Source organism: Mustela nivalis (genome assembly GCF_964662115.1).
Source record: "Mustela nivalis genome assembly, chromosome: 14".
NCBI classification, from domain to species: Eukaryota; Metazoa; Chordata; class Mammalia; order Carnivora; family Mustelidae; genus Mustela; species Mustela nivalis.
In genome coordinates this window covers 46,858,793-46,879,675 of record NC_139033.1, presented here as the reverse complement: position 1 = coordinate 46,879,675, position 20,883 = coordinate 46,858,793, and the positions used below count along the sequence as shown (strand labels likewise).

Sequence of the window (20,883 nt, the reverse complement as noted above, 5' to 3'; positions counted from 1 at the left end):
CAGAGAGGTGTCTGTAATGGCCATTTCTGCATTTGGGACGGGTCAGGAAGCCTCTGTATTCTTCCTGTGCTCTTCAGTAATTGAAATTTTCACAGCAATTACATATGACTTTATAAACATGACAATGAAGGGCTTAAAATAAAAAGAATATGATTATTGGGTGGTGATATTGTCATCTCATTTTAAGGCATTTCCCCAAAAGTGTTTATGTCTTAGCACCTCAGAAGCCCCTGAAGATGCTAGAAATGGGTCATCAGTTCTGAGAGGTATACTCTACCTGCCTCTTGTCCTGGCGGGTTAAGGTGTAGAATTAATGCAGCCAAGACAATGGGGTTGGATCCCCAGATGAGCCATTTGCCTGCTCCCTGATCTCTGATCCCCATCCTCACCCCTAACCAGGGCTGGACCCCATCTAGAGGCAAAACACTACAAGTCTGGGAGTCCTGGTCAAATCCTACTTCTTATTTCACAGTTGTATCAGCTCTGGACATGAGGGACTAAGGAGCATCACCAACAAAGAAATCATTACGAGGAAGGACAGGCCTAGAAGAAGAGGGATGTGCCTATAAATGCTGAAAACCAGAAAGAAACAGGACACATGACTCCTTCATATTCAATTCAAAGATCTCTTAAAAATTTGCCTTAGGAAAATGATATTGAAAATCTTTCTACCAATAGGCAAGTTTTTGGTTTTCATGACTTCTTTCATCCTTTGCCTACCAGCTCTCCTCACTGAGCATTTTGTGGGGGACTGTCCCTTGTCATATAGGCTTGTCCTGTGTATTGCAGCATGTTTAGTCTCCCGGGCCTTCGCTCGGTAAATAATAGTTGTACCCCTCAGCCACTGAGACAACCAAAAGATGCTCCCCTCATTTCCAGCTTCATTCCCTACCGGCCCCTGCAGTGGAACCAGGGCGATCCTATCCCTGGACACTCACAGTGTGCCTTTTTGTTTCCATGAGGACAAGAAGAGCTTTTGCTTGCTCACTGTTGAATGACTAGTGACTGGCACATAGTAGGTACTCAACAAACACATTTGACTGAATGCACAATATTCGCATTATTCGTGTTTTAGGAAGGTCAACATTTCTAAGTATTTACATCAGCAAATCCACACTCATTAAATTCCTGGTAGTTGGAGACTTTCAAGCTTATGAACAGCCCCAGAAAAACCAGGAGGGCGTAGGCAGAAAGTGACATTTGTTGACACCTACAACATGCGAGGTGGTGGGCTGCTCAGCCCTCTGCGTGTTGCCTTATGAAGTAGTAACCACCTTCCTGCCTCCCAGACGAGAAGGACTCCGTGCCCCACGTGGTGCCATGGTAGGTGGTGGAGCTAGAATCTGGGTGGACTCCCCAGGCCGTGCTTTTGGTTCCACTCATTGTGACCATCCCAGTGGGGTTTGCTCATCTACACTCACCTTCCTTTCAGATGCTCTCGAGAAAACACATCTTCAGAGATTTCACAACAAACTCCATTTTTTTCCCAGTGATGTCCAGACAGATTCCATCTCTGCAGAGTCTTGGCTGCTTAAATATAGCCAACTTATCTCTCCCATTACCTCAGCCAAGCGGCAGGGGTTCAGAGGACAAGCTTCTTGGCAAATGTCTTCGACCACTTGCCAAATGCCTACATTCTTTAACAGTCAACGGGTATAACCCCAAGTGGCTTCTTCAAGCTCGTTTGGTAAATCTGGTTAGGCATGAAGGAGAAGAAAGGGTGAGATGAAGCTGGAATTAAGTCCCCATTTCCACGCCAGCCTCCCTCTGGTTCTCCTTCTTAAGGAGCTGTTCCAGGGGCTGGCTCTCTCTGAGCCCGGATGACACGCCAGGAGCCACGCACAGGGCTGTGTGATGGGTCGCCTCGCTTCCTCTTCTCCGGGAAGGCTGTTGCTCCATCCTTCACAGGATTCATGCGAGGAGGGAGGAGGAGGGAGAGGCCTCGTCAGAGAGTCCGGCAGCTGGAACGCTGTGGCCCCTTCAGAGCATGGACAAAAGGCTCAGGAGCTCCCATCTGCCTCCCCAGCCCCCTCCTCTCCAGCTCCATCCCTTCTTGGCACATCCTTTCCAGCCAGCATTTCAGCCCTCCTACTGTGCTGTGACTCTGCGTTTTCTCCCCTTTCCTCTCCTCTTTCCTCCTTATTCTCCCCCCTTCTCCGCCACTTGCCTTATGTCTACCTGTGGTTCCCTGTCCTCTGCTTGTTCCTTTCTCCCAGTCCCAGCTGTGTTCCTCTTCTCGCTACCTCCACGGGATGTCCCCTTGCAGGCCAGGCGGGGGCGCTCTCTATTCTGTCTTCTTTGATTGGCACAAACTCCGTTTGATTGCGGATGTTCTTACTCGTGCCCTTCCTTCCTGCAGCCCCCAGGCCCCCACCCGAGTGTTCCCACTGGAGTTCCCAGCAGGGATGCATGACATGTCGTAGCTAAAGCCTCCTAACCTTGAGTCGCCCCAACATAGGTCCATGCTTCCGTCCTCTTTGGGGCTATTCACAGCCATGACCCGTCTGTGTCTCCTCTTTATAGTCTTGTAGGAATTTATAAGGCAAACATGAGCTTTTGATTTAAGTATTTTCAACAATGGGATGAGCCTCCATTTCCACAAGTGCTCCGTTTTTATTTCAGAAATCGAGCAGCCTGTCCAAGCCAGCTTCCTCGGGAGCACGCTGTGGCTAGGACCCAGCGCGGGGTGCGTGAGAAGCAGGGATATAGCTTCGACAGGCCAGGGCACGTGCTGGAAAGGACTGGGGCGCTCGCCACCTCCTTTCGTCTGGAGATAGAGAATGTGAACGATATTTAAGTCGTAAATCTAGCTTTGGTTTCATTTTGGTTTTGCTGTTGCTAAATCTAAATCTGTTTCACTTGTTTACTGAACGCTTTGACCATTCAACCAAAGTTCTAAAATGAGTGGAGATGGTTCCCAGGCCCTCTCCTCGCACACTCCAGCTCCCTTCTCCATCATAGCTCTCCATACCCAGAGCCTCCCCCCCCCCCCGCCGCCCTGCCACTGGCCCCCAGCAAGAGCACTAGCCCCCCAGACCCCCAAGCCTAAGGGTCTTGTTCAAATGCAGATTCCTCTTCTGAGAAAGGGGCCCAGAGCCTGCATTTGGAAATGCAGCTGGTCCTCAGCCCACAGGTACCTTGCGTAGCAAGGCAGTGAGAAGTGTGCTGCATAGACAGATCCCCAGAGGTCTGCGGCACTGCCTTTCAGTGCGGGCTGCCCCTCGGCATCACCTAGAGAGCTCCTCAGGCTTCCAGTGCCCAGGTCGCACCCCAGACCACGGAAGTCACACTCCCTGGAGGAGGGGCCCTAGCGAAGGACAGCCCTGCGCTGTCCTGGATGAGAATCTCTGCCCTTGGGGTTTAAAAGGAGGAGGGCTCACCTGAAGGGGAAGGGAGAGGTGCTCTGCGAACAGCAGCGCTTTCTACCGGCCCAACTGTTTTCCCACCAAACCAGATCACAACAGCGACGAAGCAGGTTCAGCACCTGCAGAAAACGAGGTCAGTTTTGAAGACTGGAGGTGACTGGGGGAAGCCCTGCCTCCCCCTCCCAAGCCCGTTACAAAACACTGAGACGCGCCGTCTCCGGGGCCCCCCGAGGCTGCGCAGGGAGAACCTAGCCCTGGGGCCCCCCGGGGCTCGTGCTTCTGACCTGAGATTTAGCATCCCGTGAACGGCACCCGACACCAACCCCAGCCCCTTCAGAGCGCCTCCACTCCGTCTCCCAGAAGGCCTTGGATGTCACCTAACTCTGAGATGTACCCGAAGTAGAGGCTCCGGGGACAGCGCCTGATGGGATCTATCCCAGTTTCCACACCCTCCCAGGGACAGCCCTGCCTCCCCGCTCCAATCGGTGTCAGTTCTAGAAAATAAACATCTGTGCCGGGAAAACATGATCAGGGTTTTGTTGAAAAGAAAGGAGTAGCTCTAGGGCCTAAAGGATGTAACAGACTAAGTCCTTAGAGAGGTCAAGTGCAGACGAACTGTGTCCCTGTCAAGTGGAAGACCCGGGCTGCATATGGCTCCAGGTTACAGCACGAAGTCCCAGCTTTATGCCACCGTTCAGGTCCTGAAAGGAGGCATATGTCTGTCCACATTAAAGCCAAACACCAGGAACCTCAACGGCATAAAGCCAAGCCCCAGGGAGAATGGAGAACCCGCTGGCCCCCAGGGTTCCACGTGAGCCGTCCTCAGGGCAGAGCCCGTGGCCTGCAGGTGAGGGAGTCAGTGACACTGTTGTGGACAGAGCCCAGGCCTGAGAATTAGGAGGCCGGGTCAGTCCCAGCCACGGTGTCCACTCCCCATGTGACTCCCCTGAGTGCCCTCCCTTCCCGGGCCTGTGAAATGAGAATTGCTCCCCCTGCCTCTCTCCCCATCCTGGGTCACTCTGGGAAACAAATGCAGCTCTTGACCGGGGAGTACTTTGTAAAGTAAGGAACACCATATGCACGAAGGGTTAGAGCAGTGCCAGATCCACAGAATTCATTGTGTGTGCATGTGTATGAGCATGTGTGTACATATACACCTGTGTGTGAGTACGAGCATGAGTGTGTATAGTGTGCATGAGCATGTGTGTACACAAACACGTGTGTGTATGTGTGTGATTACGAGCGTGTGTTAGTATGTGTACCTGTGTGTGTGTGTACACATACACGTGTGTGTGTGAGTACGAGCATGAGTGTGTGTAGTGTGTATGCGTGTGTATAAGTGTATGCGTGCATGCACATATCTGAGTGTGTGTACTTATGTGGGAGTGCAAGTGTGCATGAGTTTGCGTAGTGTCTGATGACTACAGTGGGAAGTAGACCCAAGGACTGCCTGGCCCAGGGGTCAGGAAGGCATTCCGCCGGCGACAGAGCTTGGGGCATGTGGGCAGGGTCAGGCCCTATTGGAGAATGACACACATGGAAACAGATGGAGCCTGAGATAGCCCTGGGCCCAGAGGGGGGCTTCCTGCCCAGAGCAGGGGCACGTGGGACAGAGAAGCGGGGGAGTGGTTCCCACACAGGTGGGGCCCTGTCACCCCAAGGCAGAGCTGTGGGAGAGCAAGAACACGGCTGCCTTTTTTTCCCCCAGGCAGCCCCAACCAGTGCCGAGGTGTCCTCTGGGGACACCCCCAAAGCAGTCACCTACAGAGTCAAAATGTCCTCCTAGAAATTTTTCCTTTATTTTATTTTATTTTTTTAAGATTTTATTCGTGTATTAGAGAGAGAGAGAGAGAGGGCACAAGCAGGTGGAGAGGCACAAGGAAAGGGAGAAGCAGGCTCCCCGCTGAGTAGGGAGCCCAATGTGGGACTCAATCCCAGAACCCTGGGATCATGATTTAAGCTGAAGGCAGAGGCTTAAATGACCGATCCACCCAGGCACCCCTGAAATTTTTATTTAAAAAAAAATGTAGGGGTACCTGGCTGGGTAGCTCTGTTGGTTAAGCATCTGACTCTTGGTTTTGGCTCGGGTCATGATCTCAGGGTCATGAACTCGAGTCCCACATTCTGCTCCGCTCAGCTGGGAATCTGCTTGAGATTCTTTCTTCCACTGCCTCTGCCCCTCCCCGCTCTGCTCTTCCTTGCACCCTCACATGCACATGCGTGCTCTCTCTCTCTCTCTCTCTCAAATTAATTAATTAATTAATTCTTAAAAATAAATAAAATTTTAAAACATAAACAAACACAAAAACATAAAAGCAGTAATCACCCAGTTCCAGTAGCAAGCCACTCAGACAGGAGACAAAGTATCTCGGAAGCTTTCTGAGCACTGGCATGACCAAGTCATGTTTTAAGGTAATTCATCCATCACCCGTGGCAAGGTGGAGAGGAACTGTGGAGCTGAAGTCAGGGAGGCCAGCTAGGAGCTGACCTGGGCAGGAAAGGGCCTGGCCGAGAGAGACAAAATAGACTCATGTAGATTTGACAGCTTGACGTGAAATTTGACAGCTCGGTGATTGCTGGTTTGGGGATGTGGTGAGGCAGGAGCTCACTCTACACCGTGTCAAAGGGTCATCCCACTGAAAGAATGTCCACTGAGAAGGGCGTGGTGACCCCCTCCGAATGCCCTTCCAAACACAAAGATACCCAAGATCTAAGGAGGAAATCCAAGCAGGTCCGGCCTCCTCCCCCGACCCCACCCAGGGGCTGGTCAGGTCCCCGGCTACGGGCACCGGCCCTGGCCTTTCAGAAGAACCCAGAGAGACAGAGCCCCCGTGGCGCTGACCACCAGCCTGTCTCCCTGACAGACTGCAGATGGCCCGGCGGACACTATGCTGCCCCCCGACTCCTCTCCCGCCATCCTGACCTCTGGCCCTGTGAGTCAGGCTCCTCTCAGCCCATATCAGACTCGCTGGGCTGAACTGCCAAGAAAAACTCTGAGCCCCCTAATAAGAAGCAGCTCTCAGCCAACGTCTTACACAAGCCAGCTCTGAGAAAGGCGCCTCTCACCTTAGCCCAGCTGGTAGCCAGTCCCTTCCCCTGATCCCTCCCCTATCTGTCGAGGGACCAGGCCTCTCCTGGCCTCATCCCCTCTCGGGCCTCCCCGAGCTACGATCCTTGGATCCGTTCTGCCCCCATTTCAGCATCTACTTGGCCCCGAACAACTGATTTCCCCCCTTTCAGCAGCTGTCCACTCGGCTCAGAGATCAGCAGACCCCTGGCCTGGGGACCCAGCCTGACTCAGCAAGGTCCTCGCAGACTCATGTCTCTGCCTCTGATCCTGCTGGAATCCACTAGCAAGTGGACCCACTGAGATCCACTAGCAGGATGGCAGAGAGTCTGGGGGCCTTTTTGGGTGAGCCAAACAAGGAAAACCAAGAGTTTTCCTTGGAAGGAAAGATTAGGTCAAACTCTGAAGCACTCCTATGTAGGAAAGGGAGTACAGATCTATCTCTGCAGATAGGAGGGACAGAATTAGAACCAGCACTGGGTAAAACTCCCAGGCACTGATGTCAGCTCCATAGATCGAAGGGTTCGTAGTACAGAGACATTCACAATGAGAGCAGCCTACCTCGTGGGGTTGTGGGACACTGGCCAACTGTCAGAAGCACTAAAAAGTGGATTCCTTCATTGTTGAACAGAGGCAGAGAATATCTTTTTTGGTCCTGAAGTTGTAGAAATATATGGAAACAGTGTTCCATAATTGTATCAATTGCAAAATCTCGAGCACAATTAAGTCAGCAATTATTTTGGGAAAGCTGCTAATCACATTTTCTTCTGTCAAGCTGCTGTGACCTCCATAAACTCAGCTGGATAGATGATGACATCAATGAGCCCATTCTAGACTCAGCCCTTGGTGACACGTTCTCTGGCACACTTACACCCAGTAGGCCACCGGGGATGGGGGTAGGGGAGGAGCCTTGACTCTGCACTAATTCACACCAGCAACTCAAGAAACCCCTCCAGTCACCAGTCCCTGCTCTCCCTTGACATCAGGAATGTGCTAGAGGGGACACAGCCCCTCCTCATTGACCATGGGCATGCTCTGGCCTTGCTACCACGGACAGATAGTCTTTTAGAGAAAAGAGCCAGGGCGAGCATTTCAAAGTTAGTACAATAGAATCAGAGCCATGGTTTCTAAATGTTAGGGAATAAATAAATAAATAAATAAATAGGGACGCCTGGGTGGCTCAGTTGGTTAAGCAGCTGCCTTCGGCTCAGGTCATGATCCCAGAGTCCTGGGATCGAGTCCCACATCGGGCTCCTTGCTCAGTGGGGAGCCTGCTTCTCCCTCTGCCTCTGCCTGCCATTCTGTCTGCCTGTGCTCGCTCTCTCCCTTTCTCTCTCTCTGATAAATAAATAAAATCTTAAAATAAATAAATAAATAAATAAATAAATAAATAAATAAATGTTGGAAGAAGAATTGGGGTCCAAATATAGGGACTGAGAACCCGTCCCCCTTTGGCTTCGGACCGCCTACCCTCATCCTGCTGACACCCTTGCCTGTGTTCCAGCAGGCTCTAGAACTGGGGCTTCCCAGCACAGACCATGCGTGTGTTTTCCTAGGCATCTCCTCAGTCTAGAGTGTTCTCCTCCCTCTGGCTTGCTTAGCCAAAGTCTCGACGTGAATGCCTGGGCCCCAGTCCCTTTGCGCCTGAGAGCGGCGCTGTACTCCCACAGCCGGCCCCGCGTCCACTCTGCCGTGGCCTTCCCTCTGCGCTGAAAGTCCGTTCGCTCCCCTCTCCTGGCCTCCAACGCCCAGGCCCAAATGCGAGCGTGCGGTACCGCGGTTCCGACGCTTCTCGGGAGTCCAAGGGCACACAGTAGGTACTCAACAAAGAGACGGGGGCGTTCGTGTCTGGGGCGCCCCCTGGTGGGAACACGCAAGACTTGGCTTTTTGGAGAGAGAGGATGCTGATCCAACAGCCCTGTCCGTCCGTGTTTCTGAGGGAGAAGAGGAGGCGCGGGCCGCCAAGGAGAGCGTCCGCTCGCCAGGCAGAGAATTATGTGTTCTTGGAAGCTGGTTTAACGCACTGGCTCAGCGCTGAGCTGGGAATGGGCTCTGAGGCCTGCCGCCTGCAGACGGGACGTGGCTCAGGCAAGGATTCTACCGTCCAGTTTTAACAAGTGGCCAACGCCTTATGGAAACTTTTGAAAGGCGTTCTGTTTCAGGACAGCCAGCTTGTACTTCATCTGGCTGCTCGAGCCATCTTTCCTTCAACGTGGGAGCACAAGAAGAAAGGAAACTGGAAATCACGGAGCACCCACTACGTGCCAAAAACCAAGTCAGCAATTCCTCTGCCTTAAAAGTCCCACGTTGCCCTTTGAAGAGGGAGAGACAGAGGCCCACGGAGCCCCCGGCAGCAGAGAGAGAGCAAGGCTGGGCATCGCAGCTTCTGCAGCCAGTGCTCCTTCCAGACACGGCGACCTTCTCTTTACAAGGCCGTTCTTGCTGCACGTCCCAGTCCTACCCCAAAGCCAAAATTCCCCCAGTTGAACAGGATAAACATTCCCATGGCAGAGGAACGCTGTGTTCCCCAGAGGAGATGCAATCACGTTGTTCCTGCTGAGGTTATGTGTGCTTATGAAATAGAACTGGGCTGAAGGCCGGGACCCAGGCTCCAGGGCAGCCACCCCTCCCAGCTGCATCCCCCAGCCGTGCCCTACAAGGCAGTTGGAGGAACAGAACGGTGAGGAGCCCAGGCTGAGGAGCCAGGTCTAACCTTGACTTTGCAGCAAGTTGCTGGTTTCCCTGGGTCTCTGCTCCCGGTTGCCATCGCAAGGTGATAAGCTTCCTTTAGAAAGTGCAGAGAGGTAAATCCATGTGAGAAATTATTCTCATTTTGCTTTCCTGGGTGTTAATTTCTCCATCTGGAAATGTAAATGTTGTCTGCATACAGGAGAGACTCAGAGGTAGAGAAGAAAGTACCTTTTTGGTGATGTCTCTAGAGAGTATGTCCCTTGTACAATCATTCATTCTTTCCATAATCATTAAACACATATTGAGGGCTTATTATGTGTCGGGTTCTCTGCTGGGCAATGCAAATACAGAAATCAACAAGATAAAGGCCCTGTTCTTAAAGGACTCATCATGTATAAACTCTGCATCAAAAATGTGTGTGTGTGTGTGTGTGTGTGTGTGTGTGTGTGTGTGAAGTCTCATGTCTAGAAAATATATCCATTTCCAGCTCCTGTATACTTGAGTCCCACCACTAAAAAATATTTCCTTGACTATATGATATGCATCGTTCTCATAGTTTAACATTTCTCAAATCAGTCTGCATCTGACCATTTTGATTGGCAGCACAGTCTTCTTCATGGTACACCAAACGGTGATCATCTTACACATGATAACCTCTTAGATTTAATGAAATACATTTGGGGGTGAGAGTTACTTTTACACGGGACTTTTAAAGGTAATTCACAGCCCCTAAATTTAACACTAGGTCTTTCCAGAACATTCCTGTTCATTCAGATGTATGGCGTCATGCAGATCTTGTGTCCAGATATCTGATTGCCCCTCACTTTTCATCAGGATGGCTTGGAAACAATGAGCGAAAACAAGAGAGCAGGATGCTGTATCACCTCTTGGCCACCAGAGGGGGATAGCCCATTGGTTCTCAAGCTCGCTGGTTTTCCCTCTCCAAAACCTTCCTAGCATGCCCCCTCCAGGACAGTCTGAAACTCACTGAAAGTCCACCTGCGAGGTCAAAAGACAGGAGGGGTCCCTCTTCCAGAGCAATGGCAGTGAGAAAGAGGAGTTGGATCTGAATGATGTTTGCAAACTCACACCTAAAATCAGCTATGGTTTAAATGAGCAACTCCTGGGAATGAGGACGGGTGCTGGACATGGCAGAGCTCTGCCTCAAACATGCAGGACTGATGGGTGGCCCCTTGCCCTTCTTAAACCATTCAAGACTCTTGAGACCCACAGTGATTCATAGAGTTCTGCAAGGAAGTTTTCCCACTCTAGCAATTGCCTGTAGCCTCCTCTTCTTCCTTCCTCCTTTCCTTCCCTCACTTAACTACTTATTCATTGAACATCTACTATGTGCCAGACCCTGTGTTGGGAGCTAGAGATACAGTAGTAAACTGAACCAAGAATTGTTCTCATGCATCTTAAGGTCTGGTGGAGAGATAGACAGTATAGAAATAAATCAATCATTGCACGGTGCAAAAAAAGAAAGAAAGAAAGAAATGCTATCAGGAACCACACTGGGTACTTTGAGAGTGTGCAACAGGAGAATATGTAGGGGACCAATCCAGGAAGGCCTCTCTGATGAGTGGTAATGGAGACTATGCCTGAAGGAAGGTGGTCCCAGGCAAAGAGCAAGGGAGAGTCCTTCTGGGAAGGCAGACCAACATTTGCAGAGACCCCGAAGTAGAAAGTGCTCACCTAGGGACTGAAAGGAGCCAAGTGTGGAGCTCAGAGACAAGGGTTAGGAGAGACCCAGGATGGGCTAAAGCGTAACAGGAGCACGGTGATACAGAGCCTTGTGTGCATGCTTTAGACCTATTTTTCCACTGGCAGCCATCAAAGGGACTGAAGGAGGCACAGACATGAGTGGCGTGGAGTAATGATAGGACAGCACTGGTGGGCCTGGGGCGTGGAGAAGAAATCTGAGAAGTAGGGTATCTCATTGGGAGTTATTGGAGCATCGGGAGGAGTATTGGCAGGCAAATGGTGACAGTGGGCACCCAGGTGTATTTTAGAGGTAGAATTACTGGGGGAAGGAAGGAAGGAAGGGGTATTATAAGGAGTATCTTGGAATGGAGAGAGGACTTGTCCTGGGATGGGCACCTTTCTGGGGGGACAGGATCTGAGAAGGAAATATTAGGAGCTGTTTCCTTGCATTAACTTTATGCTGTTTCTGGAACATCCACACACAAGTGTAAAGAAGACACTTAAATCTGTGAATCCAGTGCTCAAAATTGGGCTGGAAAATATTCAATTTGGGAGTCATAGGTATACAGACGGAAGATAAAGCCATGGTGAGGGCTGACGTCAGCTGGGGAGGAATACCAATGAAGAGAAAATGGTCCAGAACAGAGCTCAGGAGAATGCTCATATTTACATGAGGAGTCAGCCAGGGATAGTGTGAAGGAGCAGCTAGAGAGGGGACCGATATGAATGCCCAAAAGAGGAGAGTGTGTCAAGGAGGGATGGTCAGCTGTGTGGACACCCTGAGCAGTCTCATGAGATGAGAACCAAAACCTGTCTTGGATTTGCCAACATGGAGGTCTTACGACAAGGGCAGCAGCAGCAGAAACCGGTCTGGGCTGGCCAGAGACAGGAAGGGAAGTGCCAAGAGTCCACCCACATAAGCATAAAGCTAACGTGATGGCAGCCTACCCAGGGACACGGTTCTTCTGGGGCACTGTTCAGTGGCTTGATGAAAGCCTGGACCCGTTGGAGGGCAGGGTTTAGCCCAGCCGGGATTTCACCGTGAGAGAAGCATGAGAGAGGGAGTGGGGAAGGCAGAGCAAGGGTGTTGAGAGAAGAAAAATGATGGGCTGTGAAGTCTAAGTTGGTTGAGGAGTCAAGGGAGGATATGGGGTGGGTGGAGCTGAGGGACTGGAGGTCTCTGGCAAGTGAAAACACTGGGCCGGCACGCTTGACCCGGTGAGCTGGAAGTCTAGAGAGAGAAGCAGACCTTTGAGACTTCATGGTTTGTGTGATGTCAAGTCCATGTGGTGACTATGGGAACCAGTGGCTAAAAAGAAGAGGTGGAGAAGGTCCCTGGAGATGAGGAAGACAAGGGTCTGCAAAGTCAGAGAAGGAAGTGATGAGTTGAGGTCAGTGTCAATGTCCAGACATTGATGTTGCTGAAAATTATTGGAGTGGAGATGAAGATGACTCGTGGGAGCCCCTAAATTCTTCACTGAATGAGTGAATGACCAGGAAGTCAGGAACCTAGCAGTGGGCAGTGAGGGAATAGTATACACCTCAAAGAAGAGGGCTTTCTGCACCAGCAAGGTGGGAGGGGTCTGGAAGAAACAGAAGAACACGAATTCCTGTCATCGGGAGTAGGAAATAACCCCAGGAAAGGGCACTCATGCAAGCACAGGAAGGGGACTTCCTCTGCTTTGGAAGAGAAACCTGCAGTCCCTTAGCAGTGTCTGCAGAGGTGGGCATGAGGAAGGCTGGCACCCCTGTTAGGGATCTGCAAACACCGTCCGAAGGTATGCTGTCTTGCAACTCGGGGGAGGCCTCATGGAACAGTAGGGAAAACTCTAGGTCATACTGAGAGGGGGCCGTGCAGGTCCAAATCCACCTGTCAAGGAAACGGTAACGTAAATGAAGACATCCGTGAGCCGGAGGAGGCTGCAGAAGAGAACAGCTACGGTGGCCGAGTAGGAAGAAGCAAGCTCTATCAGGCGGCAGCCATAGTGAACCAGGAAACTGAGAACCGCGGGCAAAGGCTGCTCCACAAGCTGGTCATGGCCTGAGCTCTGGTCCAGGTAGCGAAGGGAGAGGGAGCCCCACACAGAGGGACCTCCAGCCTGGCACCCACAGCTTCTAGTGGATCATACCAGGGCTGCTGCCTTAGTACTGTTCCTGAGGAAGGACGAGGAGGAAGGTGCTAGAAAGAGCACTGAGGGCAGAGGGAAGAGGGGAGGGGACTGGAGGTAGCCCATAATCCATAATCAATTTAAGCTCCACAGCAAGTAAGAAAATGGGTTTCTCTTAGAGCCCCACTCCATTGGAAGACTCAGGTCCATGTGTGGCTATCAAAGGGAAAGTGGACTTACAAAGGCTACAGTAAAACAGCACAATGGATAATAGAAAAGGTAGAGAAAAAATGTCTCCGTGACCAGAAGAAAAAGAAAGGCATCTGTTCCCACTGCGTGGTCAGGGAACACTTCATAGCAGAAAAGGACTGTCCTCTGCAGGTGGGTGAATGGGGGCATGTTGAAAGGTAGGACCGCCCTGGTGGAGGACTGGCCCCAGGCCCCCTTGGCAACAGCGCTTGGTCGCATGCCTCCGGAGGACTCCATCCAGCCTCCGCCAAGTTCCTCTGGGCCCCATCCTGACTCACCCTTGTCCCCCTTTCCTCTCCAGTTGCAGGACCTCTGAGCAACCACCCCCGGAGGGAAATGTCTGATACTCACAGCAGACCTCTCCTGGCCGAGCCTCTTTCCAGCAGATGCAAACTTTATGAGTCAGAGTTTACCAACCCGAGCTGGCCCTCAAGCCCCCAGGATACACACCCGGCACTGCCCCTCCTGGAGATGCCCGAAGAGAAGGTGAGGAGAGTCCCTCCCAGCACGCCTCCCGGGGAGAAGGAGCGGGGTGGGCACACACTGCATAATGGCACGGAAGGGCAACTGCCCGGCGATGTTCTGTCCCCAGTCAGCACAGGCTCACACCCCTGCTTGGTCCTATTTGGCCTATGATGGAAAATGGGGTTCTGTGTGCAACACGATTTTCAAGACAAGTAGGGAATGCACACACTCACGCACCAGTCTTCCAGCCAGTCCCCCACATCCTTCCGCTTAGACCTGCTCCCTTGACTTACCTTATCATCGGCTCCCAAAGGCAGGCCTGTGTCCAAAGGCAAGTTTTAATGCTCCCTGAACTGATGCAGTGGAGAGGGACCCAGGACCACTAAAGTTTTGTTTTTAATGAGATAAAATCGATATACCGTAAAATTCAGCCCTTTAAAATATACATTTCACTGGTTTTTAGCATAATTACAAAGTCCACTAACATCACCACCAGTGAATTCCAGAATATTTTCATCACCTCGAAAAGAAACTCAAAACACTCAGCAATCACTCTGCGTTCCCTCCTCCACACCTGTCACCTCCCATCTGCTTTCTGTCCCTGTGGAGTTGCCTCTTTGGTACATTTCGTGTAAGTGGAATCATATAATTTACGGGCTTTGGTGAAATGCTTCTGTCATTTAGCATAATATTTTCAGGTGCATTCTTGTCGTAGCACGAATCGGTACATCATTACTTTTTATGGCCAAACCACATTTCATGGTGTGAGTATACTGTAGTTTATTTACCCATTCCTCGGTTGCTGGACATTTGGGTGTTTCCACTTTTTGCCTGTTACAAAAAAACGCTACCATGAGCATTTGTGTAAAAGGTGTTGTGCAAATACATATTTTTCTTTCCCTGGGTATACATCCAGAAGTGGAATTCCTGGGTCATATGGTAACTCTACGTTTAACATTTTCAGGCGCTGCCAGCCCGTTTTCCAGAGTCACTGGGTCACTGTGGGTTCTCCCCAGCAGTGTACACGTCGTGTCCCTCCTCCTCCTTGTCAAAACTTGATACTGTCCTTTTATTAATGGCCTGGGTGGATGTGAACTGACATCTCACTGTGATTTGATTTATATTTCCCTAATGTCAAGCTGATGTTGAGCATCTTTTCATGTGCTTACTGACCAGTTGTATATCTTCTTAGGGGAAAAAAAATGTCTTTTGAAGTCCTTTGCCCATTTTTTCAGTTGGGTCGTTTGTCTTTTTATTGTGGAGTTGTAACAGTTGTTTATATATTCTGGATATTAGGCCCTTGCCCATTATATGATTCACAAATAATTTCTCCCATTCTGTCTTTTCACAGTCTGGGTCGTGTCCTTAGAAGCACAAAGTTTGTGATTCTAAGTCTGATTTATCTATATTGACTTTGATTGCTTATGCATTTAGTGTCATATCTAAGAAACCATTTTCTTACGCAAGGTCACAAAGATTCCATCCTATGTTCTTCTAACAGTTTTATATTTTAACACTCACATGTACGTCTTTCAACCATTTTGAGTTAGGTTTTGAATATGGTATCAAGTGAGGGTCTGACTTCAATCTTCTGCAAGTAGATACCCAGCTGCCCCAGCACCGTTTATTGAAAAGGCTATCCATTCTCCATTAAACTGTTTTGGCATTCCCATGACCATAGTGCATGAACTTACTTCTGATCTCTCAACTTTATTTAACTGATTTATGTGTCTGTCTTTATGCCAGCACCACACTATCTTGATTATTATAGCTTTGTAGTAACTTTTGAAATCAAGACTGTGAGTCTTCCAAATTTATTTTCCTTTTCAAGGCTACTTTATTCTGAGACCCTTACATTTCTATTCTATATTACTTTAGGATCCGACTTTTAAAATTCTGCAGGAAAAAGAAAGGCAACTGGGGTTTTGATAGGGATTGTATTAAATCTGTAGATCAGCTTAAGGAGTACTGACATCTTTAACAAGTCTTCCAATCCATGGACACAGGATATATTTCCATTTATTTAAGTCCTTAATTTCTTTTGATGTTGTGTAGTTTTTAGTATAAAAAAACTTATACAAAATCTTTAGTTTAGTATACAAGGCCTTTTTTGTTTAATTTATTCCAAAATATTTTACTCTTTTTCATGCAATCATAGAATCATTTTCTTCATTATATTTTTGGATTGTTCATTGCCTCTGTATAAAAATAAAATTGATTTTTATATGTTGATCTTCTACCTAGCAAATTTGCTGAACTTGTCTATTAACTTTAATAGTCTTTTGGTATTTTTTAAATAGATTTTTTAAGAAGATTTCATAAAACAGAATGTGCCATCTACAAATGGAGATGGTTTAAATTCTTTCTCTCTAATCTGGGTCCCTTGTGTTTGTTTTTTTCTTACCTAATCGCTCTGGCTAGAACTTGCAGTACGATGTTGAACAGAAGTGATGAGAACCAACGTCTTTCTTTCATTTCTCTCATTCCTGATCTTAAAGGGAAAGTGTCCCATCTATCACCATTATATATAAGCTGTGGGTTTTTAGTAAATAGCCTTAATTAAGTTGAGGAATTTCCTTTCTATTCCTATTTGCTAAATGTTTTTATCTGGAAGGGCTGTTAAATTTTTCAAATGGTTTTTCTCTGTCTATTGAGCTAATCATGTGGGTTTTTTCTTTCACTTCATCAATATTAATAATTATGGATTTTTATATGTTGAAACAGTTTTGAATTCTGAGAATAAATCCCATTTGGCCATAATTATTTTTGTGTATTACTGAATCTGGTTTGGTAGTATTTTGTCAAGGATTTTTGCATCTGTATTTACAAAGCAGATTGATCTGTAATTTCCTTTCCTGTGAGGTCTTTGTCTGGCTTTGGTGTTAAGGTAATACTAGCCTCATAGAATGTGCTAGAAAGTATTGCCCTCTCTTCTAGTTTTTGAGATCTATTAATTCTTTAAGGATTTGGCAAAATGTACAAGTAAAGCCATCTGAACTTGGGTTTTTCTTTGTGGGAAGTGTTTTGCTTGCTGTTTTTGTTTTTGTTCTACTAATTTAATCATTTACTTTGTTGTAAGTCAGTTCAGATTTTCTGTTTCTTCTTGAGTCAGTTTGATAACTTGTGCCTATCTACCTAGGAATGTATCCAGTTCATCTAGGTTATCTGATTTGTTAGCATACAATTATTCATTTCTTTAGAGTCCTTTTTCTTATAACCCTTTTTATTTCTTGAGGGTTGGTAGTAATGTCTCCTCTCTCATTTCTGATTCTGATAGTTTCAATCTTCTCTTTTTCCCTTGGTCAATCTAATAAAGGTTGGTCAATTCTGATCCTTGCAAAGAACTGTCTTTTAGTTTCATGGATTTTCTATAGTTTTTATTTTCTATTTCATCTATTTTCATGATAGTGTTTATTTTTCCTTCCTTCTACTTGCTTTGGGTTTAGTTCACTGTTGTTTTTCTACTTTCTTAAAGTAAAAGGTTAGGTTGTCGATGCAGGATATTTCTTTTCTTCATATAGATCTTTACACCTACAGTATCCCTCAAATACTGATTTAACTGCATCTCATAAGTTTTGAAAGATTGTGGTTTTGTTTTCATTCATCTCAAAGTATTTTTCTAATTTTTCTTCTGATTTCCTCTTTGATCCATTGATTATTTAGGAGCACGTGGATTAATTGCCACATTATTTCCCAAATTTCCTTTTGCTTTTGATTTCTAAATTCACACCATCATGATCAAAGAACATACTTTGGGGGCACCTGGCTAGCTTAGTTGCTAGAGTGTGCAACTCTTGAATTTGAGGATGTGGGTTCAAGCCCCTTTTGTGTAGAGATTACTTAAAATTAAAATCTTTAAAGAAGAGAGAGAACAGGGATGCCTGAGTGGCTCAGTTGGTTAACTGTCTGCCTGCATGACCCCAGGGTCGTGGGATGGATACCTGAGTCAAGCTCCCTGCATAGCAGACAACCTGCTTCTCCCTCTCCCTCTGCTGCTCCCCCTGCTTGTACCCTCTCTCTCTCTCTCTCTCTCTCAAATAAATAAAATCTTTAAAAAGAGAGAGAACATCCTTTGTATGATTTCAATGCCTTTAAATTTATTTATACTTTTTTTATTGTAAAAATGCTTTATTTATCTTATGGCCTGACATGTGGTCTGTACTGGCCCCATGTCCTCACTCATTGCTACTCTAAAATTATAACGGGTATGGGATTGGCTGCACCTGCACGTCTATCACAGACTTTTTTATTTTTAAATATAACTGGTTTTCTTTGCAATCCTATTTATGTTATTCATTTCCAAACAAGATTCTGAAAACAAGTCCAGGGTCTTGCCAAACTGACAGAAGGGATCAAACGTTTGCAAACGTTTACGAAACCCTGCAGTGAAGAATGTGTAGTCATCCTGGAAGACTGGCCTGTGTGCGGCACACCCTGGGCAGCAGTAGAGAGTGGACAGGGGTCTTATGATCATTTATCTTTATCAGAACAGCTGACAAGCTTCTCTATCCCCAAGAGCTCCTGCTCTCAGAAAGCTGTATTGTATGATCGTTTGTCACGGTTTCTCTTAAAAGGATCTCCGGCCATCCAATGAAGACAGCCATATTGTGAAAATGGAAAAACCCAGTGAACGGAGTAAAAGGAGAGAAAGCGGGGCAGCCCATCAAGGCTCTGCCGGCGTGGGGGGCTTCAGCCTCCTCCAAGCAGTGGGCTATCTCACGGGGGAGATGAAGGAGTGCAGGAGCTGGCTGAAAGGTAAGCAAACACCCGGGGAAGAAACAGCCTCCCTGAGACCTGGCTGGACGAAGCTGCTGCCTCCCTCACCCAGTGCGAGAAATCTCACAGTCGGCGTGCTTCCGCCGAGTTGTCTGCGTGTAGGTCTGAGGTAGCCCAATAACTTGGAATTTCCGTGGTTTCAGAGTTAAATGTATTTCACTGATTTTAGTTCTTTGCAAATTCTTCAACCCTACACGGAATAGGTTCAAGACAACCACCTTAGCAACATATAAGCCATTCCCCAGTCGTTCCTTCCCTTGTTCCACACCTATCACCGTGTGCTGAGGAGATGTGATATGGCCTTCCCCCGTGTTCCAAGGTTCGTGCTTTCCTTTCAATGTCTTTCTTGTCCTAGTGCCCCTCAACTAAGTACTGCAATAAGCACCCCTATCCTCCTCCCCCACACCTGTAGAGGCTGTCCTGGAAACCGAACGAGAGAGTGAGGTAGGATATATATCCCCTCTTCCAGGCCTGGCTTCTCCCCTGCCCCTGGCCCGGTCCTAGCTCAATGCAGTTGCAGCGCCGGGCTCAAAGCATTTCCCTGCCAGCGCCTTTCCTCCAGACTCCTTTCTTTGCTGCTCAGATACAGCTCTCAACTGAGCCACACGGCACAACACAACAAGAGAGTTTCCTGCCCACCTCACCCCTTCCTTTGGACCAATAAATTTCCCTTGGAATGCTCCCGAGGCGTCCTTGCCAACCAAGCTGATGGCTGGAACGGCGTTAAATTGGTCTCAGCACGGTGCCTCAGTCTGTATGGCAAAAACTAACACCCACTGGGGACTGATTGCCTCGCCACTCAGAGCCTTGGGCTGGGGGCCGGGCCGAAGGAGAGGAAGTGTCCGGGCCCGTGCATCCCTGTTTGCCTTGGTTGGCGCGCCAGCCAGTGGTCCGGCAGGGAAGCACAGGCTGGCCCCTGCTGATGGCTCTGCCGCTGTCTTTCAGATAAGCCTCTGACCATCCAGTTCACGGACTGGGTCCTGAGGGGGGCTGCCCAGGTGATGTTTGTCAACAACCCTCTCAGCGGGCTCATCATCTTCATAGGACTCCTGATCCAGAATCCCTGGTGGACAATTACTGGGGGCCTAGGGGCAGTGGTCTCAACCTTAACTGCCCTCGCCTTGAACCAGGACAGGTAGGTCCGTGACCCGGTGGTCGCAGGGTCTTGAGGTGGACAGATAGAGAAGTGTTTTACGTGAGTGATTAGCCAACCTTATCCTACCAGCCAGCCCAGAGTCTCCCGAAGATCAACTTTGAACCAGTCACTGGAGTTCTCTGTAAAATTAAACAGAATGAAACTATTCCTGTGCTTAAAGTAAGTGACAGCACTAGAATTCTTTTGACTGTAGATCCTTCTGGAAACATTCCCTGGAAGGCAGATGCAGAGCAACACTTAAGAGGCTCTTCCCTCATGGAGCCTACAGTCTAGTTGAGGCAAGAAATGTCTCAGAATAATAAGAGACCGTATATCCTGGAGAGCTCAGAAAAGACAGACATCTCTCTCTGAGTGTTGGTAGGCGATGAGAGAGGGCAACATTTCAGCTGCAAATATGGGATCTGGGAGAGGGAAGAGAGAGCGCAGAGTGGAGGCAGGAGGCAGCACCGCCCCCCACCCCCGTACTGGTGGCCACAAAATTCAGGAACAAGAACAAGTAGCATTTTATATAAGGGGAGCATTTCCTCAGACTGTGGCCCATGCCCCAAACGTTCCTGATGCCTGGAATCACCTGGACTGACCGTTAAGAAATGTGTCTTCTTCAGCCAACCACTTCTGTTCCCTCAGATAGTCCCACCCCCTGTGTCTGGGAAGGAGTGTTTTTAACAATATCCTTCTGGGTACTCCTGACGATCAGAGACATTTGGGATTGCCCGCATTCTTAGTGCTTTTCAATCTGGGGGTCATGCATTCATTTGTGGATCATGAATTAATTGTCAACAGCATTTTTAAAAATTAAAATCATTGAAATAGGAGGGGGAGATGAACCATGAGAGACTATGGACTCTGAAAAACAAACAGTCTGAGAGTTTTGAGGGGGCGGGGGTTGGCAGGTTGGGTGAGCCTGGTGGTGGGTATTAAGGAGGGCACGGATTGCATGGAGCACTGGGTGTGGTGCATAAACAATGAATTCTGGTACACTGAAAGGAAATTTTTAAAAATTTAAAAATAAAAAAAATAGAATAAATTAAAATAGAGTCTTTCGTATATAGTAGATACTTTGCAAAATTTTTGTTTCATTAATGTGGGACATGTTGTGTTTGTGGGGGAAGTATGGAGAAGGACAGAGAGAGAGAACTAGGTCATGCTACCAAATATATTCCCTCCTTACTGTGGGTTTCTGTCAAAAAGATTGAGAAGCGCTGTCATGCCTTGTTTCATGTGATTCTCACTGCCACTGCCCAAGGCAGAAAGTGAAGGTAAGAGGGTCCACACGTCACGAGTAAGAGAACGACAGCAGGG

The 20,883-nt window shown here is 48.3% G+C and overlaps 1 protein-coding gene and 1 long non-coding RNA gene across 18 annotated transcripts in view; one reads left to right on the top strand and one right to left on the bottom strand.

Moving 5' to 3' along the window:
* LOC309848133 overlaps positions 1-14,275 on the bottom strand; it is a 46,966-nt gene extending 32,691 nt beyond the window's left edge. For 5 of the 16 annotated variants that reach the window (XR_014302838.1, XR_014302839.1, XR_014302840.1 and 2 more), the window contains exons 1-4: positions 3,650-4,539; positions 3,381-3,484; positions 2,439-2,767; positions 1,422-1,900 (exon numbers count right to left, since the gene is read on the bottom strand). This is a non-coding gene — a long non-coding RNA (uncharacterized lncRNA). The other 11 variants (XR_014302843.1, XR_014302844.1, XR_014302845.1 and 8 more) reach the window with 8 other exon arrangements.
* Positions 1-20,883, top strand: part of SLC14A2 (solute carrier family 14 member 2) — a 414,760-nt gene that overhangs the window by 349,478 nt on the left and 44,399 nt on the right. The window contains exons 1-4 of one of the 2 annotated variants that reach the window (XM_082699318.1): positions 12,253-12,605; positions 13,486-13,670; positions 18,224-18,404; positions 19,371-19,560. In XM_082699318.1, coding sequence (XP_082555444.1) covers positions 12,479-12,605; positions 13,486-13,670; positions 18,224-18,404; positions 19,371-19,560 — 683 coding nt within the window. In that variant the 5' untranslated portion in view covers positions 12,253-12,478. Of the gene's footprint in view, positions 1-12,252; positions 12,606-13,485; positions 13,671-18,223; positions 18,405-19,370; positions 19,561-20,883 lie in introns of those variants that run through there. The other variant, XM_082699319.1, reaches the window with a different exon arrangement.